General features: G+C 45.0%; 1 protein-coding gene and 1 long non-coding RNA gene across 3 annotated transcripts in view; one reads left to right on the top strand and one right to left on the bottom strand.

Moving 5' to 3' along the window:
• The window catches only part of LOC123735940 (cell adhesion molecule CEACAM6-like), a 119,526-nt gene extending 101,476 nt beyond the window's left edge, over positions 1-18,050 (bottom strand). For both annotated transcript variants that reach the window (XM_082971919.1, XM_082971920.1), the window contains exon 1: positions 17,882-18,050. In XM_082971919.1, coding sequence (XP_082828045.1) covers position 17,882 — 1 coding nt within the window. In that variant the 5' untranslated portion in view covers positions 17,883-18,050. The remainder of the gene's footprint in view (positions 1-17,881) is intronic.
• Positions 7,826-12,070, top strand: LOC145876129 (uncharacterized). Its single transcript, XR_014391429.1, has 3 exons — positions 7,826-8,864; positions 9,024-9,118; positions 12,019-12,070. It is a non-coding gene; the product is annotated as an uncharacterized LOC145876129 (long non-coding RNA).
• Positions 18,051-18,311: the final 261 nt, after the last annotated feature.

Raw genomic sequence — 18,311 nt, 5'->3', positions numbered from 1 at the left:
GAAACCCAGCCTAAAACCCCAAACAGCAAGCAATGCAGGTGTAGAAGCACGGTGGCTAGGAAAAACTCTGTAGAAAGGCCGGAACCTAGGAAGAAACCTAGAGAGGAACCAGGCTATGAGGGGTGGCCAGTCCTCTTCTGGCTGTGCCAGGTGGAGATTATAACAGAACATGGCCAAAATGTTCAAATGTTCATAAATGACCAGCATGGTCAAATAATAATAATCACAATGGATGTTGAGAGTGCAACAGGTCAGCACCTCAGGAGTAAATGTCAGTTGGCTTTTCATAGCCGATCATTGAGAGTATCTATACCACTCCTGCTGTCTCTAGAGAGTTGAAAACAGAAGGTCTGGGACAGGTAGCACGTCCGGTGAACAGGTCAGGGTTCCATAGCCGCAGGCACAACAGTTGAAACTGGAGCAGCAGCACGGCCAAGTGGACTGGGGACAGCAAGGAGTCATCATGTCAGGTAGTCCTAAGGCATGGACCTAGGGCTCAGGTCCTCCGAGAGAGAGAAAGAAAGAAAGAGAGAAAGAGAGAGAGAATTAGAGAGAGCATAATTAAATTCACACAGGACACCGGATAAGACAGGAGAAATTCTCCAGATATAACAGACTGACCCTAGCCCCCCGACACATAAACTACTGCAGCATAAATACTGGAGGCTGAGACAGGAGGGGTCAGGAGACACTGTGGCCCCATCCAACGATACCCGCGGAAAGGGTCAAACAGGAAGGATATAACCCCACCCACTTTGCCAAAGCGCAGTCCACACACCACTAGAGGGATATCTTCAACCACCAACTTACCATCCTGAGACAAGGCCGAGTATAGCCCACAAAGATCTCCGCCACGGCACAACACAAGGGGGGGCGCCAACTCAGACAGGAAGACCACGTCAGTGACTCAACCCACTCAAGTGATGCACCCCTAATAGGGACGGCATGGAAGAACACCAATAAGCCAGTGACTCAGCCCCTGTAATAGGGTTAGAGGCAGAGAATGCCAGTGGAGAGAGGGGAACAGAGACAGCAAGGGCGGTTCGTTGCTCCAGAGCCTTTCCGTTCACCTTCACATTCCTGGGACAGACTACACTCAATCATAGGACCCACTGAAGAGATGAGTCTTCAGTAAAGACTTAAAGGTTGAGACCGAGTCTACATCTCTCACATGGGTAGGCAGACTATTCCATAAAAATTTAGCTCTATAGGAGAAAGCCCTACCTCCAGCCGTTTGCTTAGAAATTCTAGGGACAATTAGGAGGCCTGCGTCTTGTGACCGTAGCGTACGTGTAGGTATGTATGGCAGGACCAAATAGGAAAGATAGGTAGGAGCAAGCCCATGTAATGCTTTGTTGGTTAGCAGTAACACCTTGAAATCAGCCCTTGCCTTAACAGGAAGCCAGTGTAGGGAGGCTAACACTGGAGTAATATGATCACATTTTTTGGTTCTAGCCGTTTATTATGTTCAACATAGGAGGGCCAAGCACAGGAAGCAGCTCTTTCAGTAGTTTAGTTGGAATGGGGTCCAGTATGCAGCTTGAAGGTTTAGAGGCCATGATTATTTTCATCATTGTGTCAAGAGATATAGTACTAAAACACTTTAGTGTCTCCCTTGATCCTAGGTCCTGGCAGAGTTGTGATGACTCAGGACAACGGAGCTTTGGAGGAATACGCAGATTTAAAGAGGAGTCCGTAATTTGCTTTCTAATGATCATGATCTTTTCCTCAAAGAAGTTCATGAATTTATTACTGCTGAAGTGAAAGCCATCCTCTCTTGGGGAATGCTGCTTTTTAGTTAGCTTTGTGACAGTATCAAAAATAAATTTCGGATTGTTCTTATTTTCCTCAATTAAATTGGAAAAATAGGATGATCGAGCAGCAGTGAGGGCTCTTCGATACTGCACGGTACTGTCTTTCCAAGCTAGTCGGAAGACTTCCAGTTTGGTGTGGCTCCATTTCCGTTCCAATTTTCTGGAAGCTTGCTTCAGAGCTCGTGTATTTTCTGTATACCAGGGAGCTAGTTTCTTATGACAAATGTTTTTAGTTTTTAGGGGTGCGACTGCATCTAGGGAATTGCGCAAGGTTAAATTGAGTTCCTCAGTTAGGTGGTTAACTGATTTTTGTCCTCTGACGTCCTTGGGCAGGCAGAGGGAGTCTGGAAGGGCATCAAGGAATCTTTGGGTTGTCTGGGAATTTATAGCACGACTTTTGATGCTCCTTGGTTGGGGTCTGAGCAGATTATTTGTTGCGATTGCAAACGTAATAAAATGGTGGTCCGATAGTCCAGGATTATGAGGAAAAACATTAAGATCCACAACATTTATTTCACGGGACAAAACTAAGTCCAGAGTATGACTGTGGCAGTGAGTAGGTCCAGAGACATGTTGGACAAAACCCACTGAGTCGATGATGGCTCCGAAAGCCTTTTGGAGTGGGTCTGTGGTCTTTTCCATGTGAATATTAAAGTCACCAAAAATTTGAATATTATCTGCTAAGACTACAATGTCCGATAGGAATTCAGGGAACTCAGTGAGGAACGCTGTATATGGCCCAGGAGGCCTGTAAACAGTAGCTATAAAAAGTGATTGAGTCGGCTGCATAGATTTCATGACTAGAAGCTCAAAAGACGAAAATGTCGTTGTTGTTTTTTTTGTAAATTGAAATTTGCTATCGTAAATGTTAACAACACCTCCACCTTTGCGGGATGCACGGGGATATGGTCACTAGTGTAACCAGGGGGTGAGGCCTCATTTAACACAGTAAATTCATCAGGCTTAAGCCATGTTTCAGTCAGGCCAATCACATCAAGATTATGATCGGTGATTAGTTCATTGACTATAACTGCCTTGGAAGTGAGGAATCTAACATTAAGTAGTCCTATTTTGAAATGTGAGGTATCACAATCTCTTTCAATAATGGCAGGAATGGAGGAGGTCTTTATTCCAGTGAGATTGCTAAGGCAAACTCCGCCATGTTCAGTTTTGCCCAACCTAGATCGAGGCACAGACACGGTCTCAATGGGGATAGCTGAGCCGACTACACTGACTGTGCTAGTGGCAGACTCCACTAAGCTGGCAGGCTGGCTAACAGCCAGTGTGGTTAGATAAAGGAGAGTCTTCTCTTTAAAATGGTGTAAAATAGTCATATATTTGAAAAATTGAAGTTTTCGGATTTTCGAGGAGTTTGTATTTCGCGCCACGCCCTATCATTGGATATTGGAGCGGTGTTCCGCTAGTGGAACGTCTAGATGTAAGAGGTTAATTCTACCAGAAAGACAGCCATCCTAGAAGAACCTAAACCACTCAATAAGAAACAAATGATGAGTTTTTTTGGAATGATTAACTATTGCTGTGCGTGGATACCCCATTTTGCATTACATACAGGGAAGCTTAGTGAGTTGATATATGGTAAAGCTATGGCAGCAAAAGATAAGATCAAGTGGACAGATGAGGCTGAAAATCAGTTTGTAAACATTAAAATGTTATTAACATCTAGCTCAGTACTGGCGTTTCCCAGATATGATCGCCCCTTTACCCAGACAGTAGACTGTAGGGAGGGGTTCATGACATCAGTACTGACCAAGAGACACGGGGGAAAAAAATAGGCCTATTGCTTACTATTCCTCCCGATTAGATGAAGTAGCCCAAGCCATGCCACTATGTTTGCAGTCTGTGGTGGCAGCAGCTCAGGCAGTTGAGGACTTGGCATCTGTTGTGCTCTATCATGATTTGACTTTAAAAGTTCCTCATGCCGTATCCATACTGTTGTTAGAACATAAGATGGCTTACATGTCACCAGCTAGAAATTTGTCTCGTATGATAATTCTTTTGAACATGCCTAATTTGACAATAGGATGTTGTACTACTCTGAACCCCTCAACATTAGTTCCTATTGCAACAGATGGCAGCCCACATGATTGTGTAACAGAAACTGAGAAAGTTGTCCTACCAAGACCCGATTTGACTTATCTAGCTTTACCTGATGGGGAACTGACTATGTTTGTAGATGGGTCATCAAGAAAGAACCATGATGGCACTAATGCAACAGGATATGCTATAGTTACAGACACAGAGGTCTTGGAAGCAGAGCCGTTACCGAGAAACTATTCAGCACAATAAGCAGAAATAGTAGCCCTTACCCGTGCGTGTCAGTTAGGGACAGGAAAACGTATTACTATTTACACAGACAGTGCCTATGCATTTAACATAGTACACATATTTGCAGCCCAATGGAGAAACAGGGCAATGGTAACCACTTCTGGGAAACCTATTACACACGCTCAGTTGATTTTGAATATATTAGATGCTGTACTTTTGCCAGAAAAGTTAGCTATTTGTAAATGTGAGGCCCACATTAGAGGGACAGATAGTGTCAGTAACAACAACAGAAAAGCAGATGCGGAAACGAAAAAGGCAGGTCTTAAACCGCAGCCGTCGACACAGCAGTTCTTAAAAGAGGAAGTAAACATAGACAAAGCTATATTAAAATTGTCAGTCTAGAGCACAAGTGAAAGGGATTTCGAAATGGGAGAAGTTAGGAGCAATTTATATAAGGACGGTATTTGGTATCATGATAAGTTACCAATACTACCTAAGTCATTGTTTCGAGATGCGGCAAGATTGACACATGGGCAGAGCCATGTGTCAACAGGGGGATAGTAGAGCAGGTTCGGAAACACTTTGTGGCCTATTGGATGACGAACTACTTAAAAAACATTTTTTATAATAGATAAGTATATTAAATGGGAAGAAGCGGTCCCAACTTACTGGGTGGACACGATTAGGGTAGTTGGTTTACTAGGATCTATCTCTTTAAATAATGGATTACATTTTAGCTGATCAGGTAAACCATATATAATGCCAGAGTTAGAGAGGCCAGAACAGGTAGACATAGAAGTTGAAGATATACTAACAGAACACATGGTTAACCAAACCCGTATGTCCGAGACTTTGTGTCCAACAGGTGAATTACAGGAGAAGATGATTCACTCAATCCAACCAGGAGACTGGGTGTGGATCCAGTCCCTGAGGAGAAAAGAACTGGAAACAGCCACGGTGGGAGGGCACATACCAAGTGTTCCTGGTAATAGCCTTCGCGGTGAGAATAGCTGAAAGAGCTACCTGGGTTCATATCACACATTGCGGGAGGGTAAGACACACAGACACTGTCGAACAATCACAGAGTTAGGAGAAGAACCGAATACCAATAAGGTTCGGGGGTTACCTCTCTAACGAAGATTCCCTAACCCGCCCGATCCTCACTGTGTGCGTTCATAGAAGTGAAAGTGTGGGTTGGCCTCTAGCCAGTGATATATTCTCCGGGAGGGGGTGGGGCTTTACAGGGGTACTGGTCAGTCTGAGCTGTCTGATTGTGTAAGCCATATTCCTAATACACCATGAACCACTCGAGAAGTCAGAAAGTGGTAACTTGACCCATAGTGTAGAAGATGATGAGTTTTTATGGCCTAGGTACAAAAGGTCACTCGATCTGGATAAAAAGGAAGTGAGAGTAGAGTTAGGGAAGGATGTCTCAATAGATAGTTTCCCCTTCTGTGTAGATCCCGGTGTAACTCATGGAATCAGGTCATAGCTCACACAGAGAGAAGGCTATGTCAATCCACACACCCAATATAGAAACAGATGGAGTATAGTGAAGGCCAGGGTTTTTGACTGCAATCCAGAGCAAGGGAAGTATTGCTTGAAGATAGGAATGACCATTAAAAGCATAAAGAAAGAGGATTTAGGGTTATGGTATGTTGGCCTTGACCAGACCATTGTCGACACTGCGGTACCATTCCGAGTAGTAGAGGTTAGGACAGGAGATAGTTCTACCGCCAGCCAGAATACCAGTTGTTCCCCTGATAAAATGGACATTACCCGTGTAGTCATCCAGAGCCAAGGACCGGTGAGGATAATTCAGATGAAAGATCTTAAGGAAGTGATTGAGGTGGAGACTTGGTTTGGGGATTCCAACCTATGGCTGGAATGGATTCAGTATACAGCTAGATCAGTAGCTAAAGAAGAAGGTTATGCCTGCGCAGCAGCCAAACTTCAGTTGACAACCATCCCCTTTCTACTCGATGGAATTAATTTACCAAGGGGAATGGCCTGTATGGTAAAGCTGTTCATGAAGGCAAGGAAGCCAGACAGTTGCACTGATCTGCATTATCTGTCTCCTATGTGCCCATTAGATCCAGACTTCCCCCTTTCACAGTCGCAGGAGGAGACTATTATTGTGTGGCTCAACACAACACACACGGATGGAACGTAGGGGAAGTAAGAACATGCAATAGGACAGAGAATGTTACAACTGACAAGACAATGAGGGACCTGACTGGGTGGTTGAGTTCCGAGGACTTTAGTAAGACAAAAAAGGCCGAGAGCGGATGTCTGGTGGTTGTGTGGAGGTATGAAGCTGTGGCCAAACCTGCCTGCAAATTGGACTGGTATTTGTGCATTGGTACAGTTAGGCATGCCCTTCACCCTTATACAACACAAAGACCTAGTGCCAGGTGAAAGAGAGGGGAGGAGTGCTCTGTCAGGGTCCTTTGACGATAGAATTTACATTGATAGCATTGGGGTTCCAAGGGGGGTGCCTGATGAGTTTAAAGCTAGGAATCAGATATGGGCTGGATTGGAATCAAGTCTTTTTTGGTGGTCGACTCTCAATAAAAATGTGGATTGGATAAATTACATTTATTATAACCAACAGCGTTTCATCAACTATACCAGAGAGGCAATTCAAGGGTTAGCAGAACAGACAGCTGCGACCACTTTGATGGTATTGCAGAATAGAATAGCTTTGGATATGCTTCTGGCTGAAAAGGGTGGTGTGTGTGTGATGTTCGGATCTGAATGCTGTACTTTCATCCCTGAGAACACAGCTCCAGATGGATCAGTGACCAAGGCCCTGGCCGGTCTAAACAATTTAGCTCAGGAGTTAGCCTGTTAGGGCTAGGGGGCAGTATTGACACGGCTGGACAAAAAACGTACCCAATTTAATCTGGTTACCACTCCTACCCAGTAACTAGAATATGCATATACTTATTACATATGGATAGAAAACACCCTAAAGTTTCTAAAACTGTTTGAATGGTGTCTGTGAGTATAACAGAACTCATTTGGCAGGCAAAAATCTGAGAAGGTTTCATTCAGGAAGTGGCCTGTCTGACAAGGTGTTGTTCTTCTTGTCTCTGTTTATTGAAGAGTGAGGATCTTAGCTGTCCCGTGACACTTCCTACGGCTGCCATAGGGTCTCAGAAGGCGGTAAAAAGCTGAATCGTGGCTTTGCAGGCTCTGGCTGAAAAAAAGTAGCGCGTTTGGGTAGTGGCTGGTTACAGTACTGTGAGACTCAGGCTCGTGCCCGCGTCGACCGAAAGCTTTGTTTACTTTCCTCTGTTTAGCTAAACGGAGATTCCCGGTCGGAATATTATCGCTTTTTTACGAGAAAAATGGCATAAAAATGGATTTTAAACAGCGGTTGACATGCTTCGAAGTACGGTAATGGAATATTTAGATTTTTTTTGTCACGAATTGCGCCATGCGCGCGGCCCTGATTTACCATTTCAGATAGTGTCTGGGACGCACGAACAAAACGCCGCTATTCGGATATAACGATGGATTATTTTGGACCAAACCAACATTTGTTATTGAAGTAGCAGTCCTGGGAGTGCATTCTGACGAAGACAACAAAAGGTAATCAAACTTTTATAATAGTAAATCTGATATTGGTGAGTGCTAAACTTGCCGGGTGTCTAAATAGCTAGCCCGTGATGCCTGGGCTATGTACTTAGAATATTGCAAAATGTGCTTTCACCAAAAAGCTATTTTAAAATCGGACATATCGAGTGCATAGAGGAGTTCTGTATCTATAATTCTTAAAATAATTGTTATGCTTTTTGTGAACGTTTATCGTGAGTAACTTAGCAAATTCCTCCGGAAGTTTGCGGGGGGTATGCTAGTTCTGAACGTCACATGCTAATGTAAAAAGCTGTTTTTTGATATAAATATGAACTTAATTGAACAAAACATGCATGTATTGTATAACATAATGTCCTAGGTGTGTCATCTGATGAAGATCATCAAAGGTTATTGCTGCATTTAGCTGTGATTTGGGTTTATGTGACATTATATGCTAGCTTGAAAAATGGGTGTCTGATTATTTCTGGCTGGGTACTCTGCTGACATAATCTAATGTTTTGCTTTCATTGTAAAGCCTTTTTGAAATCGTACAGTGTGGTTAGATTAACGAGAGTCTTGTCTTTAAAATGGTGTAAAATAGTCATATGTTTGAGAAATTGAAGTAATAGCATTTCTAAGGTATTTGAATATCGCGGTTAGGTCAACAGATAAGGACAAACTGTTCCCATCATAGCCCTTACAAAACCTTTTACAACTGATTCATCACTGTCATACCTTATAGGGTCCAGAGTTTTCCTGGTTAGGTCAACAGGTAAGGACAACCTCTGGGCCCCAGTGCAAAAAAATCCCCCCCCCCACTCTGGGACCTATGGTTGCCACCAGTCTGCTTGCCGTTGTCAGTTATCGTCAGGTACTGTATGTGGATGATCAGGGCTTTATTCAGAAAAAGTTTCTTGGGCTACTTTGATTTGCCAAGTGGGCGAGATGTGAATTCCGTGTTTATCTTCATGGACAAACTTGTTGTTCAAACCTACGATGGCTCAGCTTCAAGGGAACGTATCTGCTGTCTGTATTTCCAGCTGAGTCCCCTCCTGTTCCATGGTTTAACAAGCAATGACCACTCCACTACCATTGTCAACTACCTCCTCACATGAACTGGAAGCCACGTCTCATGTGGCCCCCTCATCCACTGGCACATTGAATGTTTCCTCTCTAAGCACAGTGAGGGAACCCCTGTCAATTTTTCTCTCATTACTTTATGTAGAGTCAATCACAATCACAATCACATTATTACACATCTATTTGACTCCTTGCTTGGAGTAACTCATTCTTAGCTCTTTTGTCTCACTGTGTAGTGTTTTTGTGTTATTGTCTTCCCAGTCAAATCCTGTCCTGCACTGGTCAAGTCTCTGAACACCTCAACTCATGCCTCATACCCTCATTCAATCACTGCTGTGATCCCTTCCCAAAATGGTGTAAGTAGCCCTCTCATTCCTATTCCCCATAATATTGTACTGTAAGTGTCTTTATTAAATGCTTTAGGTTAAAATAATTACTCTTTGACGATTTTTGAAACACATTTTGACGTCTCTGTGGATCTCCCATCCTCCTCAACAACAGAAATGTCTAATAACGTCTAATACAATTCATCATTAATAATTCTGCAAGTTTTCTGTGTCCAGAAGCCTGATTCTACTCACTGTGGTAGTGTGGAAGTGTTGAGCTGTATTATTTGGCCTGTGGTCCTGTTGTCCCCAGTCCCAGTGTTGAAGATAATGTCTTAATTGAGCTTCTTGTCTGTGACTGAGATACGTAATCTGCACATTTACTAAAACGTCAGCTCTCATCTCTCCCAATGTTCTCAATGTCAAACCATGAAGGCCGGGTAGTTTTTTTTCATGATTGCAACCCAGGTCATTTTAGTCGGCTGGCCCTCGCTACATATTCGTCGCCAGACCCACTGGCTCCAGGTCATCTATAAGTCTTTACTAGGTAAAGCTCCGCCTTAGCTCAGCTCACTGGTCACGATAACAACACCCACCCGTAGCACGCGCTCCAGCAGGTACATCTCACCGGTCATCCCCAAAGCCAACACCTCCTTTGGCCGCCTTTCCTTCCAGTTCTCTGCAGCCAATGACTGGAACGAAGTGCAAAAATCGCTGAAGCTGGAGACTTATTGCTCCCTCACTAACTTTAAACATCAGCTATCTGAGCAGCTAACCGATCGCTGCAGCTGTACATAGCCCATCTGTAAATAGCCCATCCAATCTACCTACCTCATCCCCATATTGTTTTTATTTACTTCGCTGCTCTTCTGCACACCAGTATCACTACTTGCACATCATCATCTGCTCATCTATCACTCCAGTGTTAATCTGCTAAATTGTGACTACTTTGCTACTATGGCCTATTTATTGCCATACCTCCTCACGCCATTTGCACACACTGTATATAGACTTTCTTTTTTCTTTTGTGTTGACTGTACGCTTGTTTATTCCACGTAACTCTGTGTTGTTGTTTGTGTCGAACTGCTTTGCTGTATCTTGGCCAGGTCGCAGTTGTAAATGAGAACTTGTTCTCAACTGGCCTACCTGGTTAAATAAAGGTGAAATAATAAAAATAAAAAGATCCTATATCATAATGAGTCAGATTACATGGAGAGGGGGGACCTGATCCTAGATCATAATTAATCAGATTACATGGAGAGGGGGGACCTGATCCTAGATCATAATGAGTCAGATTACATGGAGAGGGGGGGACCTGATCCTAGATCATAATGAATCAGATTACATGGAGAGGGGGGACCTGATCCTATATCATAATGAATCAGATTACATGGAGAGGGGGAACTGATCCTATATCATAATGAATCAGATTACATGGAGAAGGGGGACCTGATCCTAATGAATCAGATTACATGGAGAGGGGGGGACCTGATCCTAGATCATAATGAATCAGATTACATGGAGAGGGGGGGACCTGATCATAATGAATCAGATTACATGGAGAGGGGGGACCTGATCCTAGATCATAATGAATCAGATTACATGGAGAGGGGGGACCTGATCCTATATCATAATGAATCAGATTACATGGAGAGGGGGGGACCTGATCATAATGAATCAGATTACATGGAGAGGGGGGACCTGATCCGAGATCATAATGAATCAGATTACATGGAGAGGGGGGACCTGATCCTAAATCATAATGAATCAGATTACATGGAGAGGGGGGACCTGATCCTAGATCATAATGAGTCAGATTACATGGAGAGGGGGGGACCTGATCCTAGATCATAATGAATCAGATTACATGGAGAGGGGGGACCTGATCCTATATCATAATGAATCAGATTACATGGAGAGGGGGAACTGATCCAATATCATAATGAATCAGATTACATGGAGAAGGGGGACCTGATCCTAATGAATCAGATTACATGGAGAGGGGGGGACCTGATCCTAGATCATAATGAATCAGATTACATGGAGAGGGGGGGACCTGATCATAATGAATCAGATTACATGGAGAGGGGGGACCTGATCCTAGATCATAATGAATCAGATTACATGGAGAGGGGGGACCTGATCCTATATCATAATGAATCAGATTACATGGAGAGGGGGGGACCTGATCATAATGAATCAGATTACATGGAGAGGGGGGACCTGATCCTAGATCATAATGAATCAGATTACATGGAGAGGGGGGACCTGATCCTATATCATAATGAATCAGATTACATGGAGAGGGGGGACCTGATCCTAGATCATAATGAATCAGATTACATGGAGAGGTGGGACCTGATCCTAGATCATATTGAATCAGATTACATGGAGAGGAGGGTCCTGATCCTATATCATAATGAATCAGATTACACGGTCAGTTGGTGAGGGTAGACTTGGAGGCTGCCTGACATGGAGTAAGTCCCCCCTCCTCTCCCCTACCTTCCCTATACCCCCTCCTCTCCCCTACCTTCCCAATACCCCCCTCCTCTCCCCTACCTTCCCTATACCCCCCTCCTCTCCCCTACCTTCCCTATACCCCACCTCCTCTCCCCTACCTTCCCTATACCCCCTCCTCTCCCCTACCTTCCCTATACCCCCTCCTCTCCCCTACCTTCCCTATACCCCCTCCTCTCCCCTACCTTCCCTATACCCCCCTACTCTCCCCTACCTTCCCTATACCCCCTCCTCTCCCTTACCTTCCCTATACCCCCTCCTCTCCCCTACCTTCCCTATACCCCCTCCTCTCCCCTACCTTCCCTATACCCCCTCCTCTCCCCTACCTTCCCTATACCCCCCCCCCCCCCCCCATTATGTTGGACCATCATGTTTATTTGTTTGAATCTTGTCTTTGTTTGTGATCAGGTTAGAAGAGAATGACTCCTCAACCCAAGAGGCCCTGGAGCAGCTGTGATCAGGTTAGAAGAGAATGACTCCTCAACCCAAGAGGTCCTGGAGCAGCTGTGATCAGGTTAGAAGAGAATGACTCCTCAACCCAAGAGGCCCTGGAGCAGCTGTGATCAGGTTAGAAGAGAATGACTCCTCAACCCAAGAGGCCCTGGAGCAGCTGTGATCAGGTTAGAAGAGAATGACTCCTCAACCCAAGAGGTCCTGGAGCAGCTGTGATCAGGTTAGAAGAGAATGACTCCTCAACCCAAGAGGCCCTGGAGCAGCTGTGAGAGAGCAGCAGTGTGGAAGCATTTGGGTAAATTTAAAGAAGGTTTCCTGGAAAAGAGGATTGACTGTTACGTAAAGGGTCAGAGCCACTGAGTGGACAAAATATTAAGGATACCTTCCTAATATTGAGTTACACCTGGTCAGTTTGTCATGGAAAGAAAGGTGTCCTTAATGTTTTGTGTAAATTACATAATAATTATACATTTATGGATTGTTTTATGTTGCCTATTGTTTTCTTTTTATTAAACCTGCCATCTACCCACCTGGGGACTGAGGGTTATGAGAGAACCCCCACATCACTAGCTTCTCTTTATTCAACCTGCCATCTACCCACCTGGGGACTGAGGGTTATGAGAGAACCCCCACATCACTAGCTTCTCTTTATTCAACCTGCCATCTACCCACCTGGGGACTGAAGGTTATGAGAGAACCCCCACATCACTAGCTTGCATGTTCTGCAGCCTTGTAAAGATTAGGAGGGGACGACTGGGAGGCAGGTTGGCATTCATTGTCATGAATCTTGCCCTGGAGGCAGTTCAGCAAAGTATTCCCTAGCTGGCACAGGCACAAAGTAATACAATCTGATTTTAATCCTAACCTCAACCACACTGCTAATCCTTCCCTTAAATTAAGACCATAAAACAACATTTTCCACAGCCAATTCTGACTTTGCAGCTGACATATCTAGAGGAAATCGCACAGTTCTACCTCCAGGTCAAGATTCATGACAAACGTCAACATGAGACAGGGAGAAGCAATGCAAAAATCAATAACGAAATTGTTTTCACAATTAACATGCTTTTTCTTGTTTCAAGTATGTTTTATTATGAAAAGTACAATATAACCATGTATACTTGTACAACTATGGAGCGTATGTCCACATATAATTGTACTATTTGTTTTTCCAACATAAAAGACAAGAAATGATCACATTGGTATTTTAACAGTGTTATTGTAAGAGTTTAAATGTTTAAACATTGGATCCATCTAAAACAGGATAAAACAAGTGCAGTATGTTGTGAAAATGTTACTTTAACGTCGACTCATAACGTCACACTATAACTTCATGGGAGTCTTGTGGAAAGACTGCATGTTGTTTTGGGTGGATTGAGTGACGTCTTCATCAACATTTTGCAGAATATTCCGGTAATATTTTCACCTCTTGTCGGCTGCAGACATTCATAAGGCGTTCCAGTAGTTTATTTGCCATTTGCAGGTATTAAAAGTAATACATACATTGTAATTCCTTGTTGGATCTCTCTCACATACAGGACAGTACATACCAGAGGAGGCTGCTGAGGGGAGGACGGCTCATAATAATGTCTGGAACAGAGTGAATGAAATGGAACACATGGAAACCACGTGTTTAATACCATTCCTCTTATTCCACTCCAGCCATTACAAGCCTCCCTAAATAAGGTCCCACCAACCTCCTGTGGTACAAACACAAACAGTAAAATATATCATAATAAATGTAAAGTGGTAAAAGATCTGAAAATATTACAAGCCTGTCATGTGTGTGTCCATTGTGTGTCTGTGTGTCAGTGTTTATGTGTGTCAGTGTTTGTGTGTGTGTGTCCAGTGTGTGTGTGTGTGTGTATCCAGTGTGTGTGTGTGTCCAGTGTCTGTGTCAAGTGTGTGTGTGCATGTCCAGAGTGTGTGTGTGTGTGTGTGTGTGTGTCCAGTGTGTGCGTGTGTGTGTGTGTGTCCAGTGTGTTGGTGTGTGTGTGTGTGTCCAGTGTGTGTGTGTGTCCAGTGTGTGTGTGTGTGTCCAGTGTCTGTGTCAAGTGTGTGTGTGCATGTCCAGAGTGTGTGTGTGTGTGTGTGTGTGTGTGTCCAGTGTGTGTGAGTATGTGCCCAGTGTTTGTGTGTGTGTTCAGTGTGTGTGAGTATGTGCCCAGTGTTTGTGTGTGTGTCCAGTGTGTGTGTCCAGTGTGTGTGTGTGTGTGTGTGTCCAGTGTGTGTGTGTGTGTGTTTAGTTTGTGTGTGTTCAGTGTGTGTGTGTGTGTGTGTTGAGTGTGTGTGTGTTGAGTGTATGTTTATGTGTGTGTCCAGTTTGTGTCCAGTGTGTGTGTGTGTCCAGAATGTCTGTGAGTGTGTGTGCATTTTGTGTCCATTGTGTGTGTGTCCAATTTGTTTCCAGTGTGTGTGTGTGTTGAGTGTGTGTATATCCAGTGTGTGTGTGTGTCCAGTGTGTGTGTGTGTTGAGTGTGTGTATGTTCAGTGTGTGTGTGTGTGTGTCCAGTGTGTGTGTGTGTGTCCAGTGTGTTGGTGTGTGTGTGTGTGTCCAGTGTGTGTGTGTGTCCAGTGTGTCCAGTGTGTGTGTGTGTCTGTGTCCAGTGTGTGCGTGTGTCCAGTTTGTGTGTGTGTCTAGTGTGTGTATGTGTGTGTGTGTGTGTGTGTGTGTGTGTGTGTGTGTGTGTGTGTGTGTGTGTGTGTGTGTGTGTGTGTGTGTGTGTGTCCAGTTATTATTTCAGGGACACTGAGTCGCCAACATTATAAACCCTAAATCCTGGACAGAGGGGCTCAGTGAATGTGGAGGTGAATGTGATCAGGTGGGTCAGTGTGTCAGAGGAGGCTCTATAGAAGGACAGAGTGCCGGCTGGCCAGTCCAGATACACTCCTACTCTGTGGGATCTGGAGGAGGGGACGTCTATGGTAGTGGAGTTATTATTATACCAGCTGGAGGAGGGGACGTCTATGGTAGTGGAGTTATTATTGTGACAGGCAGAGTAACTGTTGTCAGAGCAGAACAGACTCCAGGACTTGTCATTGTATCCAAGACAACAGTCCTCAACCCCTCCTCTCCTGCTGATTCCTTTATATGTCACTCCTATACCAGCCCCCATTATCCCACCACTCCACTCTACCTCCCAGTAACAGCGCCCAGTCAGACCCTCTCTACACAGCACCTGTTTAATGTCCTCAAATCTCTCTGGGTGATCAGGATACGGCTGCTCCTCTCTCCTCCATGTCACCTTTCTGTTCTCCTCAGACAGAGAGAGGAGTCTGTTTACTGTGTTTAGGTCCAGTGTGAGATCACAGACATCTGATGGATGAAACCAGACACAATATTAGAAATCATCATCATTCACATTAGAATGTTAACTCACTTTTCACTAATTCATTTAATGTAGATGTTTCTAGGTATCAAAAGGAGAAGTTAAGGTGACTTGAGACTTGTTGAATGATCACATGTTATACTCTATGGTAATATAAAACACACTTATTCACATTAATTACACACACACACACACACACACACACACACACACACAGTCATATCAACTCTTTGTAAACGTTGGTGTCCCTGATTTGTGCTTCTGTAGAACTACAGATGATATTTAATATGACCAAGTCAGTAATGATGGTGGTCTTTGACTTAACTTGAATTAAGACTTATTCTTAGTCATATTCTTCACAGCAGTCAACACTCACATTTTCTAAGTCCAGGTTTCATTCTGTTCTCTCCACCATGTTCCACACTGTAGCGGTAAGCAGAAGAACAGACAGTCATTGAGGGATACACCTGAACACACACACACACACACACACACACACACACACACACACACACACTGGACTCACACACACACTGGACTCACACACACACTGGACTCACACACACACTGGACACACACACACACACACACTGGACTCACACACACACACACACTGGACTCACACACACACACACACTGGACTCACACACACACACACTGGACTCACACACACACACACTGGACTCACACACACACACACACACACACACTGGACTCACACACACACACACACTGGACTCACACACACACACACTGGACTCACACACACACACACACACTGGACTCACACACACACACACACACTGGACTCACACACACACACACACACTGGACTCACACACACACACACACACTGGACTCACACACACACACACACACTGGACTCACACACACACACACACACTGGACACACACACACACACTGGACACACACACACACACTGGACACACACACACACACTGGACACACACACACACACACACACACTGGACACAAACACGCACTGGTCAAGCGTTGGTAAGAGCATTTTCAGTGTTTGTGTCCAGTGTGTGTGTGTGAGTCCAGTGTGTGTGTGTGAGTCCAGTGTGTGTGTGTCCAGTGTGTGTGTGTGTGTGTGTGAGTGTGTGTGTCCAGTGTGTGTGTGTGTCCTGTGAGTGTGTGTGTGTGTGTGTCCTGTGAGTGTGTGTGTGTGTGTGTGTGTCCTGTGAGTGTGTGTGTGTGTGTGTGTGTCCTGTGAGTGTGTGTGTGTGTGTGTGTGTGTCCTGTGAGTGTGTGTGTGTGTGTCCTGTGTGTTCTGTGAGTGTGTGTTCTGTGAGTGTGTGTGTGTGTGTGTGTGTGTCCTGTGAGTGTGTGTGTGTGTGTGTGTCCTGTGAGTGTGTGTGTGTGTGTGTGTCCTGTGAGTGTGTGTGTGTGTGTGTCCTGTGAGTGCGTGTGTGTGTGTGTCCTGTGAGTGCGTGTGTGTGTGTGTCCTGTGAGTGCGTGTGTGTGTGTGTCCTGTGAGTGCGTGTGTGTGTGTGTGTGTCCTGTGAGTGTGTGTGTGTGTCCTGTGAGTGTGTGTGTGTGTGTCCTGTGAGTGTGTGTGTGTGTGTCCTGTGAGTGTGTGTGTGTGTGTGTCCTGTGAGAGTGTGTGTGTGTGTGTCCTGTGAGAGTGTGTGTGTGTGTCCTGTGAGTGTGTGTGTGTGTGTGTATGTCCTGTGAGTGTGTGTGTGTCCTGTGAGTGTGTGTGTGTGTGTCCTGTGAGTGTGTGTGTGTCCTGTGAGTGTGTGTGTGTCCTGTGAGTGTGTGTGTGTCCTGTGAGTGTGTGTGTGTCCTGTGAGTGTGTGTGTGTGTGTGTCCTGTGAGAGTGTGTGTGTGTGTCCTGTGTGTCCTGTGTGTGTGTCCTGTGTGTGTCCTGTGTGTCCTGTGTGTGTGTCCTGTGTGTGTGTGTGTGTGTCCTGTGTGTGTGTGTGTGTGTGTGTGTGTCCTGTGAGTGTGTGTGTCCTGTGAGTGTCCTGTGAGTGTGTGTGTGTGTCCTGTGAGTGTGTGTGTGTGTGTCCTGTGAGTGTGTGTGTGTGTGTGTGTGTGTGTGTGTGTGTGTGTCCTGTGAATGTGTGTGTGTGTCCTGTGAATGTGTGTGTGTGAGTGTGTGTGTGTGTCCTGTGTGTGTGTCCTATGTGTGTGTGTGTGTGTGTCCAGTGTGTGTGAGAGTCCAGTGTGTGTGAGAGTCCAGTGTGTGTGTGTGTGTGTGTGTGTGTGTGTGTGTTCAGTGTGAAAGACACACAGGACACACACACACAGGACACGGACACACAGGACACGGACACACACAGGACACGGACACACTGGACACACACACACTGGACACACACACACACACTGGACACACACACACACACACACACACACACACACACACATATAACTTTGTCCAAGTGGTGGTCAGAATGTTTGTCTTAACTAGCCTGAAAAGTCAAACATGTCTGATATGAACATTGACATAAATCCTCTACATACTTGAGTTTCTCCAGTCTGCAGTGTGGATCCTCCAGTCCAGCAGAGAGCAGTCTGACTCCTGAGTCTCCTGGGTGATTGTAGCTCAGGTCCAGCTCTCTCAGGTGTGAGGGGTTTGACCTCAGAGCTGAGACCAGAGAAGCACAGCCTTCCTCTGTGACTCCACAGCCTGACAGCCTGCAAAGAGTCAAATCATATTAAAATCACACTGCTATGCTTTGGTGGTGAAAATAGAAGCAGTATATTTTTATTATGTTACCCCACTCTTCCACCAAGGCACCTGCAAGTTCCTGGACATTTCTGGGGGGGAATGGCCCTAGCCCTCACCCTCCGATCCAACAGGTCCCAGATGTGCTCAATGGGACTGAGATTTCGGGCTCTTCGCTGGCCATGGCAGAACACTGACATTCCTGTCTTGCAGGAAATCACGCAC

Source organism: Salmo salar, unplaced genomic scaffold (genome assembly GCF_965601325.2).
Source record: "Salmo salar unplaced genomic scaffold, fSalSal1 ptg000436l, whole genome shotgun sequence".
NCBI lineage: Eukaryota > Metazoa > Chordata > Actinopteri > Salmoniformes > Salmonidae > Salmo > Salmo salar.
The sequence above is the reverse complement of the archived record's forward strand: the minus strand, read 5'-3'. Positions and strand labels throughout refer to the sequence as shown.